The sequence below is a fragment of the Harpia harpyja genome, chromosome Z, assembly GCF_026419915.1.
Source record: "Harpia harpyja isolate bHarHar1 chromosome Z, bHarHar1 primary haplotype, whole genome shotgun sequence".
Lineage (NCBI taxonomy): Eukaryota > Metazoa > Chordata > Aves > Accipitriformes > Accipitridae > Harpia > Harpia harpyja.
Window position 1 is genome coordinate 99,288,469 of NC_068969.1, and position 16,397 is coordinate 99,304,865.

Genomic DNA, 16,397 nt, shown 5'->3' on the forward strand with positions numbered 1-16,397 from the left:
AAGAAGAAAGCCAGAGCTGCAGGTAAAATTCATCCAGCTGCGGCGGCAGCGGAGAGCGGCCGGTCCGGCCGGCCGCGTTGCTGCCCCGGTGCGGCCGGTCCCGGGAGACCCGGCCCGGCGGGGAGTGCGGGCCGGCCGCGGCGAGGCTGCGCTCCCTCCCTTGCCTCCGTCGCCCTCCCTCCCCGGCCCCTGACAAGCCCAGGGCACTTGCTCCGTGGCGCTTGGCCGCGGCAAGAAAATTCACCGAAATTCGAAGGGAACAGCAGCCTGGTGTAAAAGCCGCATCTCTCGCCTGGGATGCTGCGGAGACAGGCACAGAGCCCGCCCCGACCTCCGGCACGGGCAAGAGGCTCGGGGAAAGGCACCGATTAATTTTACACCCCTTTCCCCTGGCTAATGACGGCAGATACCGTGCAATATTGAAAGCTCGGCCATACAGGCGAGGCTCCCCCGCCCCCCCGGAGCCTGCCTCCTTGGGAGCTGCCTTCTCCGCCTGCACTTCACAAGCCCCGGGAGGTGAGGAGTGATCCTCCGGCAGGCCCGGCACACTGGGAGCTGTTAAGTTTATGTTTGTGGCGCCTGAGCTCAAACAGTCATTCAGTGGCTTGCTCTGTTATCAAGAAAACAACAATCAAGAACAATCAGTAAACAGGATCTCTTCCCAGCCCCTTTATTAACTACTCACAGCTCCGCTGCAGCACGCAAAGCGCCCAGCAGCCGCACCTCGCACCGTAAAACGCTGCCGACGTTTCGGGCGCGCAGAGGGGGCGAGGGTGTCTCGGTGCCCGTGAAACCCGCCCGGCACCGCGGACCCTGAACCCGCTCCGGTTCCATCCCGGGCGCTGCTCTGGGGCTGCGGCGACCCGAGGGCCGGCACCGCCGGGGGGGGAGCCTCGTCGTTTCCCCGCTGCCCATTTTTGGGTGACTCAACGTGGATTTGTTAAGATATGTATGTATACATATGTATATAAAGGCAAGCACTTACTATTGAGATGTTCGACTGATCTCAATGCTGGAATTCACGTCCCCGGCTTCTGCGTCTCCCTGCTACGTTGGCTGGGGATGCTGAGAGCTAATTAACCTGGTACAAATATTGAAATGAGAAGAGTTTGAATATTGGTCTCTGTGTGTGCAAACAAAAGTCTCAGAGAAATTACAACAGGCTTTAACAGACCTTGTTTTACATTATTAAGAGAGGCTGCAGCAAGAAGAAAACCGGCGGACCTGGGACTGCTAATTGCCGCCCTCGGCCGTATCGGAAAGAGGAACCAGAGCAGGAACCTGCACAGAGCACCGTAAGGACATGCATCTCATGAAGAGGATGTTTTTTCTCCTTTGCACAAATCCTGCTGCCTGAGCGCAGGAAGGGTGTTCTCCTGAAGGCACTAGGAGGGACCGCTCGAAAGTTTGTCTCTGCTCCACGGCGGATAATACTCAAAGGTTTGGGGGAGGGAAGAAATATGCCACAACCAGAGGACATGGAAAAGGGACCCAAAGGCCATAAAAAACCCCCCTCCGCCCCGCAAAAGAAATAACCTTAGAATACGACGAGGTTTGTTTAACTGAAGTTTCGAGGGGGGAGGCTGCGGGGCAACCCCGGGGCCGCAGCTCTGCGCAGAGGGACGGGCCGGAGCGGAGTGGCGGTGGCCGGGGGGACGCAGGGACGCAGAGAACCCCGAGCGGCCGCCGCAGAAGCCACCACAGCCCCTCCCGGCAGGGTCGGGGGGGGGGACACGGGGGGACTCGGGCCCTCCGTGGGGGCGCAGGCAGGAGCCCTGGTGTAGCTGCGGGTGCAGGCACATCCGAGCGGGGCTCCCGCCCGCAGCCCGCCGCAGAACCGAGGAGCTGGAGCGCGGCTGCAGCCCTCCGACGACACGCTGCCCTGTGTGTTTCGAGGAGTAAGACGCCCCGTTGGCAGCCAAAACGCAAACCCCTGCCTCCCGGCGGGCCGCTTATCTCTGCGGCAGCCCCAGCTGTCGGGAAGGCGCGCCGGGACCGCGGGGCGCCGCGCAGCGCACCCCCGGCCCCGCGCAGGGATGGGGGGGGGGGGGGGGGGAGGGGGCTTCCCCCCCGCAGGGAGCCACAGGAGCGACAGCCAAAATTCGCCTTTCCCTCCTGCGTGGCCCTCGGAGACGACAGACCTTCACCGGCCCGAAGGTCCTGCCCTGGGCGGGGGGGGGGGGGGAGCTCTCAGCAACGCCCCGGCGCGCAGGTTGCTCTCCCGCGGGGTGACCCCCTCCCCAGAGTAACCCTGCACCTCTCACCGCGGAGTGGCCGCGCTTCCCACCTACGCGTTAGCCTCCAGGCGATAAAAGGCGAACGCAAAGGCCCGGTGTTACCCTGACCTTACAGGTCTTCAGCGGCAATTAAAGATCCCCCCGAGTGGGAGACTCGGTCTCCAAACTCCCCCTTTTCCCCCCTCCCGTCAGTAAGGGCGACTCAAACAACTTACACGTTAGACCACCGGGCAGAAATGACACCCTTTCTCCCTCCCGCCCCCCGAAGCGTCGTACCGAGCCTCTAAACCTGCATGAAAACACAAGGGTTACTGATCACACAGTTTAAGGTAGATTTCATATTTATTTAAATATTTATCAAGTACTCAAAACTGTATTACACTTGAGCATACAAAATGAATCCAGTTTCTAATCAGGATGATTGAAATCCTTGTATTAGACTTTAAATTTTTTTTTTTTTTTTTAGGTTCTGTCGAAATGGTTTATCTCCATAGCTGAGCTTGCTCAGGGTGGGCTGAGATGGTGAGGAGGGAGGAAAAAGAAGGTTATGTTAAGAAAATATTAGGGTCTGGAGTAACTGTCATGCAAACCAACTTGTCTTTGTCAGACTAAAAATCTCTGTATATTCCAGTTGTTAAGGGTTTTTTAAGGAGAGCCTTTGTTTTGTGCTCGCCGGGAGCACTAGGGAGCACTTGGATTGGAGCAAAAACAACCCTTTTCTATGTTTGGGGTTTTTTTTCTTCTTTCTACTTTTCCCCAAGAAATCGCCCACGTTTCTAGCTTTCACCACCCTCTCCCCGCAAATTAAAAAAGGAAGAAAAGAGGGAGTGAAGAGAGGGAAGTCGACAGAAAATAAGGAACACCATTCGTGCAATTTCACAGCAATATCCCCTCAAACTATTCCTTTTGCAGCATTTTTCAATCGTTTTAACAGCAGACACTGATAAATAATGGTCATACTTGACTTGTTAAGCAAAAAGCGACCCTTTTATCAGGAGCTTATACTTAAAGTACAGGTCACTTCAACAATCTCAACAACGAGGCTTTGGTATACAGCACTTTCTTTTTATTATTTTTTAAAAATAACAGAACTCAGCAAAAAGCCTGAGCTCCCAGTTCTTTAGATGTCTTAACGTTATGTCAGATCATGCCTAGAGTAATATAACTTTTAAGGGCAAGGGATGGGGGGGGTGGGGAACAAGAGAGTTTCTAACGTTATCGATTGAAAGCTAAGGCATCCAACTAGCCCTGATATAGTTGTTGAAACGGAAATTTACAAGCTGGTCGTTAATACTTGCAATAAAATATCACACTCCTTTCATTCACTAACGACCTGCTTTGCATGCAATATTTTATTTCAGGTATTTTAGCTGCTAACTTGTAAATATTTAAAAGAGGGAACTTTGTTCATTATTTAATATTAATATTATTATTATTATTATTTTCTCTATTCCAAACGCTTATTTAGTGAAATAGTCCTGAAGATATAATAATTCTACATATGGCGCTTTCATTTCACATAATATTTAAGAAAAAAAAAAAGGACAAAAACCACATAGAATTAGACATATAATTCAAAGACCACGGTACAACCTTTCCTTTTTTTCTTTTTTTTCTTTTTTTTTCTTTTTTTTTCTTTTACTTCAGCAAACAAAAAAATAGTCAATTGACATGAAAAGTGGCAAGTCTTCCGATAATAAATAATAAATTACTTTATAATTTTGCAATGCAAGAGCAAACAAAAAGGGTGGGGTTTTTTTCTTTTTCCTTTTCCTTTTTTTTTTTTTTTTACTTTTTTTCTCTTTATTTAGAGAGAAAGAGAAAGAGAAAGAGAAAGAGAAAGAGAAAGAGAAAGAGAAAGAGAAAGAGAGAAAAACAGTCGGTTTAACCAATGACTACACACAGCTTTAGGGGAGGGGAAGGTACCAGGACAGACACATTTCAAACACAATCCCGAGACGCTTTGTGGCAAAATAGAGGTATACCTTGTTGCAATGCTTTTATAAACTGGTTTTTAAAGAGGAATTCAAAAACCTATTTTTAATCGCTTCAGACATGATAGACAGTGGATCTCAACCAAACAAACCCAAAACCCCGCTACAGTACATGCTAGAAGAGACCCAGGAAACATCCCCTTGTTAAGAGTCAACTAAAAACAACATTGCAAACCAATGCAGCTCCACCTTCCTGCAATGAATCTTTCAACAATGCAGGGCTAAATAGTCTCTTTCCTGATGACGGAAAACCTACTGGAGCTCCTTTTGGCAAGGCAATCACCAATATAGAAACAGCACCATTCAGATTGGGAGGGACTGGATAGAAAATCCCTCTACCTTGGTTTCTCCCTAAGATGTGCAGTCAAATGAAAAGATTTTTTTTTCTTTTTTCTGTTTTCTTTTTTTTTTTTTTTTGAGATCCACGAGTACAAATCCTTTACGTTTTGAAAACGTCTTTTCGATCCTCCTCTGATCATTGAATAGCACGGGGTTTGTTGGGGGTTTTTTTGTTGTTGTTGTTTTTTTTTGTAGTATTTATTATAGTAAGATCCCATGATTGTCTTCACAGTGTTGCTACCATATTACCTTGTCTTTTCAAACATGACTCCGTTCTTTTCATGGAGCAGTTCCTTGCTAGGTTCATTACAGGGTTGTGAAATACTTTTTCCCCCTAAACTTCGGAGTCCCAATGTGATCACTTTCCCACTCTCTCCAACAGGGCTGAGGGTAAGGGCAGAAACAACAACAACAGAAAATCTGAATGAATGTTCCTCATGCCTCAATAGGACTGGCTACCATGCTGTTGGGTGTATCTGGCAGCTGAGAGGACATGGATGCTACTTCACTTCCAGTAGAATTGGAACCGGGTCCTCCTTCAGAAAAATTAACCTGCCAGAGAGAGAGAGAGAAGGAGAGAGAGAGAGAGAGAAATAAGGAAAAGAAGGGTTATTAACAACTGTAACAATCAAAGGAAAGTAGCGGGCAAAGAACGCAAAAATAAATACACAGGCATGCAGCTGAACGGCCTGATACATCTCCACGGGAGGCTGTGTCACTGTGTTTCTTTGTTTAGCTTCCTCATCGACTTTAAAGGAATCTTCTTTAGGCCCTCGGCCAAATCACCAAAAAAAAGGTTTAAAAAAAAACTTTTTAAAACAGGACTGAAAAATCAAACAAATAAACAAACAAACTTATTAATTAGGCCTTCTTCCCTGTCTTGCAAGAGTGGCAATCCCAACAGGATGTTCTAGTCAATTATTTAAGAGTGCATGTGGTTTTTTGACACGAAACTGCAAGGTTACTTTTTTCCCCTTTTGTGCACATACTAAAATAAACCTGGAAGGAGTACCCAGGAGCAGAAGGCATTTGAAACAAACCATCCTCTTTCATTTGTGATTTGAAGCAAGTGCTATCTCTTTTTAACGAGAATGGGTTTGATAAAAAAGGTCACGCTTCTCCATCCTAACGTGCCCCGCGGCTCCCGTTAGTTTAGGAGCAGCGTCGGGAAAAGGCATGATTTGAAGGGTGGAGCTTTGCTAATCCAAAAGCATTTCTTTGGCACCTATTTAGCTGGCCGATGCTGTGATTAAGGCCCCTTCCAGATTAGAGATGTGCCTTGAACGGTCTATGAACCCTCTGTTCCATCCACAATTCTTTAACTCTTTTCAGTATCAGACATTATGTCCGATATGTATCAACATTCATCTGTCTATCTAATGATCTATCTACTTATATGCACGTGTGTATTTGAGCTATCCATTTTCCATTCTGCCTCTTTTTTTTTTTTTTTTTTTAAACTACTCCGTACAAAACCTCACTGCATCAAAGGTTTTTAAAGTCTCCTGTTCTGTTAAGGCACAATAAGTGAGGCAGCCGAAGGAGATCAATTTTTCTTGTGTCTGCTTGACAGCTTGATTAAAGCAGGAAAACCGGTGGTTGCTCTAGAGGTAAGATGATGCAAACAGCCCTGCTGCTGTGCTGCAGCTTCCTGAGCGAGCACAGTGTGCCAGGGGAGGGAAGCACGCTGCAGCCTGCCACTGAGCAAAAGAAAATTGATCCTGCAAGAGAGTGTGACACTAAACTGAAGAGGTCTGAAAACAATTCTAGACATGGCTACAAACCTTCATCATCCATCACTTCATGTCGAAAAAATGCCCAACAGATCAAAAAAGGGGTCTATATGTTAATTTTTCATCATTAAGTATTATTCTGAATCACTGAAAAACCATACACAACGTACCTTATTATTTTAAAGGTCTAGTTTTAACACACTTAGGCCAGGACATTGAGTTAAGGCTGAACTGTAAGGCTGAACGTCTGTTGGGCCTAAGTTTTGTAGATTATATGGTCCCATATGAGCTGCCAAATGATGTAGGCATAAGGAAGTGAGTTAAGAACAGAATTTATTCTAAAAGGTCTGTTTTCTTTTGGCTTAAGGCAGTTTACTATATTGTTTGAATTTTTCACATGAATACATACCAACAATTCCCTTTCCAAAGAACAACATTTAATCTAAGCTATATATATGTGTGTGTATTTGTGTGTATATATGTATATAGAGATATATAAAGCTGTATCTAGTGGTACATGCTTTAAAAAAGGACTTCAAAAATTTAGTTAAGCTATTCATGTTTGTGTGACAAAAAAGGGTACAGGCTGACATTACAATATATTTAAAATCCACCTTATAGCATAAAGGCAAAATTGGCCCGAAGGGGGGAGGGGCAAATTTTAGAAACTGCTTTCACAAATGTACATACAATTAAATGACATGTGAAGAATGTTTTAGTTCTCTGGATAGAGATGTTTTCAGGAGTGTGCGAGTTGAGTTAGTCTCAAACCTGTGTCGGGCCTTATCCAGCTCCCACGCAACTCAGCAAGAGCTCCGCTGTGCACTAAGGTAGATTTTGCACCAAGCCCTACTAAATCAATTCAGTTCGCCACATTTAGAGAGTGCCATCATGCCCACCTTGCAATTTCAGGAAAGCCCGGCCAGTCTGGATTGCATCCGGCACGTTTAGAGAATCCCCCATTGCTCTGCCCCGGGGACAGGCTGGCTTGCTCCGGCTGGGAACCGACACTTACTAGTTGCTGAAAAGCAGGTTGGTCTATGTCACTCTGCAATGCGAAGTCACTCAGTACTTTCCAGGGCGGCTGGTAACTCTGCACCTCCACCGGGTTCGCCTGTAAACCGCCGTCATGTCTCTCCGGACTAGCAGCCACCATCGGAGTTCCTGTCATCCCTTGGATATTCTGTAAACAGCCCAGCAAAAGATGTTAATGAGCTTGGTTAACTTTATTGTATATAAGCGCTGAGTCAATAAACTGCTTTCTATCTTATCTATACAGTCGCTTGTATTTGCTTTGTTAATCTGCTGTGAATGTCTTACTCTATTCTACTCTAGGTCAGCCTATTTCTACCCGCTGCATTTATCACGGTGGAAGTTTACTTTCTTTCCCTTTAATCCTCCTATTTCTCTTAAGGCATACCCCCTCCGTCCCCCCAAGCTTTCTTAAACACCAGCACTCTGTATCTTGGCTGCCGATGCGCGGCTCGGCACAAGAAACGGTTAATCATGTTCCCTTTCTATTTCGCATCGGAGCTGTTTTTGTTCTGCGTGACCTTAACTGGATCGTATATCCACTGCACGACAAACCTGGGGTACGTCAGTACCGCGCTCTCTGCAAAAAAAAAAAAAAAAAAAAAAAAAAGGAAACCCCAGCCCTCCCAGTACGGCCTGTGGTGCAGGCACTGTGTACAAAATAACTCCAAGCCTCGACGAATAGATTGTTCAGGCGAGTTAATAACATCGTGTTTTATTGCATTCCAACAGGGTAAAATGAAACTCCTTAAATTCCACTTAACTAGGCAGCCTTATGAATTAATAGTCATTCTCAGGTCAGTCAATATACACAGGGAGAATAACAGACTCTTCTTCAAGTGGACTAACAAGAACAGAAAAAAAAAAAAAGTTGGCTTAAAATGGAGACAGCCAGTTTGCTTCTGCTGAACCGAGCTTTCCGGTTGTTTGCATAACACGTGCATATGCCCGCAGACAAAACCTCAATATATTTCTGCGTGAGAACTATATATATATGTATATTAAGTAACCTGTAAACACGATGCTAATTCCAAAATCTTTGCATTGCATTTGTCTTTTTCTACAGTGAGTGCACCGACAAACACACACACATACACATTGTAGTTTATAAAGTGCTAAGAAAATACATCAAATTTCCCTTTTACTCATGGGTTTTACTTCTGGGTTTACTCCTGTGTAAAACCATTGAAGAGAGTAAAAGTGGCATTTTCCCCTTCAAGGAGTCCTTTGCATTTGAAATATAAATATTACACAAGGCTGGGCTTATTAGACCCCATAAGCTCTGCAGGTTGCAATTCATGCTGCAGAGAAATTAGTCTAATCCACTGTGTATCCTCAGCCCCACAAAAAGACATGTGTTCCCTTGAGCAGCCTATATCGGCTTCTCGCTGTGGTCTATTTTAATTGCACTGACAGCAGAAACGAGTAATAGTTAAATGGTATAATTTTCTTTGTTTTAAGGGAGCTCCCACAAAATCAAAAGCTTCAAACCGTCCCCAGAGGCTGGCCGGGCTGGACATAGCCCAGGCGTTTCTCCTTGGGAAGGAAGGCAGCGCACGGTCAGAGGCTGAAGCCACTTACAGTTTTGTCATTGGGTTGCTGCTGCTGAAGTTGCTTCATCATAATGCTCCTTTTTTTGTCCTTGCACCGCTTGTTTTGAAACCAAACCCTGATGACCCTCGGGCTGAGGCCAGTCATTTCTACCAGTTGCTCTTTCATGAGGGCGTCAGGTCTGGGGTTGGCAGCGTAACAGGTCCTCAAGGTGTGAAGCTGTTTTTCATTAAGGACAGTCCGGACTCGGGTGGTCTTCTCGGGCTGCTTGTGGACGTGGGGTCGCAGAGCTGGCTGTCTGGCAGAGATAGGTTCTGCTGTAAGGGAAGGGGAGGGGAGGAACAGGGTCCCCATGAGTAGGAAGCAGGGAGTCTGCAGAGGCTATGAATCTAAACTGGTGGGACAGGGGAAGGTGGGGGGGGGGTGATGAACCCTCTTTCAAAGGCCATTCAAGCAGTCAGATCTATCGGAGCTCCTGCAGCCTCCTCTGCTTTATGCGCTAGTGGAGTGACAGGACTGACATTTCTGACTCCACAGATAATTAATTTGCAAAAACAAACCACCCCCCTAAAACCCTTAATGACAGGAGCTTGAACCTGCGTGAGACTTGACAGGGGAGGGAGAGTTCGCTAAGGTGTGCGTGTGCCAGGAAAGGAGGGGGAAGGTTTTAAGTATTTATTTCCTGACAAATCACCAAAACAGACTTTTGGCCCGAAAATTAATGAAAGAATACTTCTTAAATTAATCATAATTTGGGTCTGCTTCTTGTATACTGAATCTAGCTCAGTTTAGCCAGAGGCCACGATAATGTGCAACAGCTCTCGGCAGTTTGATGTTTACAAATTAAAACAAAACAAGCCAAATCCGCTGCACCGTGACCGGGGAGAAAAATCCCGTGAGATCCCCTTATCCCAGAGCTCGGAACACCGGGGTGTATCTTAGAAAATGGAAGTGCTAGGTGAATTTGTGTCGACTTTTGATGAATACTTAAAAAATATGAATGTTTCCCCAATTTTTTTAAAGGGGAACAAGCCTAGCAACTCGTGGAAACCACCAAGAAATGCAAACCTACGGGTAGCGTCACATCAAGAGCTAAAAGTATTCGTGTGATTCTGCTATTCTTCTGTGTATTGTGTAACTGTAGCTATCTAGGTGTAATTTGACCTAGTCAAGGGAAAAATAAAAACACTTTGGTTTTTTTTTTTTTCCAAAACTCTGGTTAGGTAAGAAGTGCTTGCTTTTGTACAGTCGGGTTCCGACTTTTCTGGTTATAACAATAAATCAGCAAATGCTATGAAGACAATAGGAAGGCTTCAAATCTGTAGCAGTATTGTACCTGCCGACACAATATGCCTTTCGGAGACATGCACAAACACGCTATAGGGAGCAGGCACAATCTCTCTAAAATTCTGCCGTGATCAGCTACGGGATTATTTCTCCCTATTTATAGATTTGTCACCTGAAAGCAGCTCAGAAGCAGGAAACGATCCCGTTTGAACATAGCTGTGTTTGTAAATAGCCTTTTGAGTTACAGTTACCTGCACAGCAATAATGCCGGCCAACCTCGTATTGCCCAGCCTAGTTTGCCTCAGAGACGTGCCCCTTCCTAGACCCAAGCGTCTCCGAGTATCCGATGTACCCGTCGAGAACTAAAAGTGTAAGTAAAGTGGTAAGGTGGGGCGACTCTGAAGTTGCAATGCTGAGTTTTAAGGTGAAATTCTCATCAAATCACATAAAAAGTTTCAAGAAGGCAGAGTCACTTTAAAAGGCAATTACCGAAGATTAGCTTGTTGACAGTTTTAAATTACAGCCTAAGTGCTCGCCTGTAGTTATGAAGTCTATCTCTCTTCGGACCCCGCTTCCACCAGCGCTTAGAAAAGCCGTTCCACGTGCTCGGGAGGCAGAGGGGTCTGCGCTCCCCGCAGCGGCTCTTCCCTTCCCTTCCCTTCCCTCCCCTCTCCTCCCCGACTCAGGCTCCCGCCTGTCCGGGGCTCGGGGCGGGGGATGACTCCCGCGCCCGGTGCGCGGCCGAAGCAGGAGGGGTGCGGCCCCCCCCGCAGGTGTCTCCGCCTCACGCGTACCGCGTACGCGGGCCTTCCTCGCAGTAGCCGGACCGGCGGCGGCCCCGGGCGTGGGGCGCGCCGCCGCCTCTCCGCGGGCGCGCACGCTCGGGGACGCCTTTGCTCGGGGACGCCTTTGCTCGGGGGCGCGGGACCCGCTGCAAGCGGCGGGTGTCCCGTCCATCCCCCACCACCCACCACCACCACCCCCCGCCCGGCGCCGGGCCGGACGGTGCCAAACCCCGCGGGCTTCCGAGGCGCCGGGTGCGGGCGGTACCTGCCATCTGCAGCGGCCGGGCGGGGTGCAGGGGGCTGAGGGGGTCCCCGGCGCCCAGGCTGGCCCGCTCCACCACGTCGTGGTCAGCCCGGCAGAAGAGGCCATCCTCCCGCAGCGCGAATTCATCGCCGGGGATGAGCTGGCGGCTGCAGGCCACGCAGCGGAAACACTCGATGTGGTACACCTTGGCGCGGGCGCGCATCACGAAGTCATTCTTGCTGAAGCCGATGCTGCACTTGGCGCACTTGATGCCGTATAACCTGAGCAGGGCCCAGCCCAGAAAGAAGGAGAAGGGAGGGAAGGAGGGAGAGCACGGGAAGGGGGAGGGCAAGGAAGTGGCGGGAGGGGGGGGAAGGAAGGGGAAAAAGAAAGAGAGAGGTTTTCACTCCCGCTCGTGGGCAGCCCCGTGGCCCCGCGTAGACGCGGCACATGCAGTCCACTAGTTAAACAAGCCTTGAAAACACAGAAGACAGAAGAGGAAAGGAGTAAATCAGATTCGTTTGATGTCGGTGCCTTGATACCCACACCGTAAAAGTCGGTGGGGACCCGGACACACCGGTGGGCAAGGACAGGGGGGAGGGAAGGGGCGGCGGAGGTGGAAGGAGAAACAAAAAACCGACCCCCTTCCTTCCCGAGGAGATGCCGACCTCTCTCCCTCCGGCCCCAGCGCCCAGGCTGCAGCAGGCGAGGGGCCGCCTCTGCCCTCTCCCTCCCTCCTCACGGCGGGGGGACCTGACCTAGCCTGGCCCGGGCCTGAACCGGACCGCCCGGGTACACAGGGGAAGGGCGAGGCTGTCGAAGCTGCCATCCGCTCATCACGCACAAACGTGCCAGCCTCACCAAATGGTGTTATTTTTGAGAAGAACCCACTCAGTACTTCTGCCGCTTGATGCGTGCCCGGCCTGCCGGCAGCTTAGCCCCTGGGATGCGACAGGGGTGGCTCTGCCAGCGGCCGCGGGTCTTCCCCTTTTGCCCTCTCACCAGGTCCATTTTATACAATATAGGCATGCATACACCCCCCCTTACATATATACATACTCACATCTATAGTAGTGTGACTCCCCTCCCCCGCCGCCTGCTACACGGCATTTTGCGTGCTCTGGCTCTGCAGCCTGCCCCCACCTCAGCCTCACTGCCCCGTCTCCCCTCCTGCTGACGCTCCCACCTTGAGCCGGGGCTCAAGCCCCCCGGCAGGAGTGAAAGGGCAACTGCCCGCTGACAGCCCCACACAGCAAATAATGGTTTTCTGGAGTAGGTGGCGGGTTCCTCCTCTCCCGTGGAAGAGAGGGGGACAGTTCACCCATCAGTACATGAAGGTGAGAAAATGCTCCAACTCGGGTGTCTAGGACTGAGCAGCCTCTCGGCTCCCACCGAGTACTCCTTAGCCAGCCTCCTCGGTATTAAGTAAAATTAACATCCTCCCGCAAATGTGAGGATAGGCGCACATATGCAGGCACGCCGTGCGCAGAACTGTAAAAGCTGTTCCTAAGACTGAGCTAATATTCATCCCCATACATTTCTTCACCAGTACACTTCCTTAGGGATACAGTCTGCGATGTATGCTTGTGGGTAGACATGTTTATTTACACACATCTTTATCTGCTATATATATTAGAACACCTAAAGAGGTGTGCTAATTCTATATTCAGAGCTACATATTTCCGAATTAGGAGGTTTTGAGAACAAAAACACCCCAAACAGCTAAACGGCAAAAGAACAGAGCGATCGCAAAGTGTATGAATTAATAGGTAGAAACCTTGGCGGGGGGGGGGGTGGGTGGGGGTGTTGCCAAAACGTCTGACAATTATAGATTGGCTCACGGTCTAATTCAAAGTCGACTTACACATAGTACATCTTACTTTTAAAACTGTAGCAAATGCAAGGTATTGCGTATTAACTTAAAAAAGCTGCAATTCTTTTTGTTTGTTTAAATTTCGACGGCTGCGTTCTAGCAGGAGGTAAGTGAGCCCATCTCAGTGCAAACGTTTTCCTTGAATTTGAAATTAGTGAAGGGACAACATTTGAAAGCACGGCTCCAAAGTGCGTTTAAAAGTAAAGAAAGGGGAAAAAAACCCACCACCACAAAAAAACCCCCAACCCCCAAAAAAGACTGGGCTGTTTTTTGCCATGCTAAAACTTTGAGAATAATCTCACAACGTGGCTTGAAGGAATGTTCTGTTTATGGATTGTGCACTGGAGAAGGAAAGACTCAAGTGCTTTATTTCAATTCAGAATGACAAAGAAACTAGAAAAGCTATCTCAGGTGGCTAGGTAGGTACTTGCTTCCAAAACTTTCAGCAAAAAAAAATACTGTCCATGCCTCAGCGTCATACAAAGTTCTGGTTTGGCAAACCCAGTAGGCGACACTGAAACGGATCAACATGAACCAGGAGCACAAATAATAAACACACTCAAATTCGTGGTTTGGTTTCTCTGTAGTGTAAGGATTGGCAACTCTCACATTTTATCAGTTACCAGATTTTAATGTGAGGAAGGAAGCGGTTCCATTATCTAAATATACCCAATTGTTCGCGAACAGATGATGGGCAATTTGATCTGCTCTGTCTAATTCATCAGTACAGATAAGATAAGAAAGAAAAGGCAGTCAGATATCACCAAAGGGGTTAATATTTAAAAAGATTAAATGTCAGTTATTTTAGCGAAGAAACATTTCGGTCTAGGCTTTAACCTCTCAATAAAAGGATCCTTCATTTTGAAGGAAACGTCGGTTCTGTTTTTGTTTTTCTTTGGCTTTTTTGTTTTTGATAGGCCTAGTTTAAATAGTTGGTTTTGTTGTTGGTTATTCCCCCCACCCCCCCCACCCCGTGTATTTAGTTTTACGGCATACATGCTTGAAGTGTATTTACGGCACACATACATTCTTACGAATGCCATTATGCCTTTCCAAACACACAGAGAGGTGCGTTTCTCAGGTTCTGTTAAAAAGCAATCAGTTCCGTGTTACTCATAATATCTACACTATTGAAAATATTCTCCATTACGTACGATTTCCCACTTTGTTAGAATCACAGGATGCATTGTGAAAGTCCTCAGGAGGGTCCCACACAGTCGCTAGCTGTTCCCGAACGTAGTTTTGTTTGTACAGAAATTTGCATTTGAATCTGTGGAATAAAAAACTTGACGCCTCTAACTTTTTTCCTCGCCTGTCTATCTACAGGAGAATCACTTAAACACATACCAATTGTCTTTTCACCCTCTTCCTCACCATTTTTCCTCTTCCTGCCTCTGTCAGATTTATAAAGTTAAAAAAAAAAAAAACTCACAGAAGAATTAAACAACGTAAATGGCGTACCTGATATAATCTCTTTTACAGTAGGTTTTGCCATCCCTAACAAAGCACGTACAGGTCTCGTCCAAATACTGATTACACTCTGCACACTTCAAACACGCCGCATGCCATTCCAAATCCGGAGAAACCCTCAGAATATACTGATCGTGAATTTGATTGCCGCAACCAACACATAGGGAAATCAGGCGTTTTTCTGAAATGAAAATAAATACATGATTGACTAACCGTTTAGTCTCCTACAGAGATAAACACACTTTTAGTGTCGTTCCCTTATAGGGCGTACTCTGGGAGTGTTGTTGGTTTGTTTTTTGTTTGGTTTTGGTTTTTTTTTTTTTAAAGAGTATTACACCTTTGGATGGTAATTGAAGCGTGCCATCAAAACCTTGCCTCTTTTAGAAAGGAGGCGGAACATAAATTAAAATGCAGACGTGAACAGTCTTCGGGGTGAAGGTCCTCATTTCGCAAGCCTTGCACAGAATCAAAACTCCAAACTCCCTCGTTGTTTTATTTTTATTTTATTGTTTGCTTGTTTGGATTCCTTGTCTTACGGGGAGAGCCCCTATATGTTTGATTTCATTTTTTAAGAGGCTCTGACTGGAAAAGATGAATGCGTGGCTAGGTGCGCTTCCCATTCAGCCCTTTGCCACAGAACAGGGGACTCGAGGCTACTAGCAAGAACAAGCATCATTACGGTTGTCACTTGCTCTCTTTTGCAAGTCTAATGCTAATTCCCCTAGACGGACTAGGTGCTGGGCAGTCAGACAGCCTCACCGCAATCTAGCACGAGGAGCATTTAAGGCTCCGTGGCTGGAGATCCCATTAAAATCCTGCCTGCTCCCCAAACTTTAACAGAGAGAAGGACCCCAGGCTATTAACGTACAAGGCTACGAGGTTAAAACACAGCAAGCATGCAGGCATGGCAACAAAGGCACCTTCTCTACCATTCAAATGAAGTTCAGCTCTTTAGCAGTTCGCCTGTCTGAGACGATTACAATAGACAGCACATTTATTCCAACAACGGTAAAAATTCCGCCTTACTTTTTGGTGGGTCTCCCATGTCTCCCATATCTGTAAGAGGGTGTAATGTCCACAGTGAAATGGTGTACGGTTTCGTTTTAAGACCCCAAAGTAGGTTTGAGAGCTGTCGCTAAAAATAAAAATAAAAATAAATAAAAAAAGTAGTAACAACAACAACAAAAAGACTCGAAATGGAAAAAAAAAAAAAAGGCAAAACAAAACACCACCGGCGTGGGAGATACTGTCAGGGCTGCGGAAAGAGAGAAGGGGGCGCGCAGTGAGGCGCGGTGCGGGGCGCGGCGCCGGGGTCCGGCCGCGCGGTGCGGGAGCGGTGCGGTGCGGTGCGGCGGCGCGGCGGTGCCGAACTGGGCGCTGGCGGCTCGGGCACTCGCCTCGCCCTTATCTCTTACTCAAACTTCTCTGCTCCAACTCAGCCCGCTCGCCATTGGCCTGACGTCATGCGCGGGGACGTCACGCCTGCGGGGCGCCCATTGGCTGCCGGCGGTGCGGCGCAGCTGTTCTGATTATCATATTTCAGCGTCTGGCGGCGCGGCGGCCCCGGCTCGGGCTCTCGGAGGCAACTTTTCCTCGCTCCTCATTTGTATTTGCCTTTATGCTTTCTTCTTGTCGCTCTCCTCCATCCCCGCCGCTTATCTCCCGTCACACCTTTCATTTTCCTTCCCGGCCCCGCTCGGGCTCCTCCACCCCTTCCCCCTCTCGGGCTTGCCGTGCCATATTTACAATGTCTTTTTTTTTTTGAGGGGGGGGGCTGGTGTTAATCCAATTATTTCCTTTCCGAGAGTTTATCTTTCCTAGGCGGGAGCCACTGCTCGGGTTTGCCCAGACG

General features: G+C 47.8%; 1 protein-coding gene across 2 annotated transcripts; it reads right to left on the reverse strand.

Annotated features, from left to right (window-relative positions):
- Nucleotides 1-5,005: 5,005 nt before the first annotated feature.
- ISL1 (ISL LIM homeobox 1) lies at nucleotides 5,006-15,891 on the reverse strand. 2 transcript variants are annotated; one of them, XM_052778679.1, is made up of 7 exons: nucleotides 15,778-15,891; nucleotides 15,572-15,680; nucleotides 14,537-14,726; nucleotides 11,224-11,483; nucleotides 8,917-9,200; nucleotides 7,319-7,486; nucleotides 5,006-5,122 (listed from the first exon to the last, which is right to left on the reverse strand). In XM_052778679.1, exons 2-7 carry the CDS (start codon nucleotides 15,597-15,599, stop codon nucleotides 5,006-5,008), a joined length of 1,047 nt encoding a protein of 348 aa, XP_052634639.1. In that variant the 5' UTR covers nucleotides 15,600-15,680; nucleotides 15,778-15,891. The 2 variants fall into 2 exon arrangements, with proteins under 2 accessions (XP_052634639.1, XP_052634638.1); XM_052778678.1 differs by having other exon boundaries at nucleotides 8,917-9,203.
- Nucleotides 15,892-16,397: the final 506 nt, after the last annotated feature.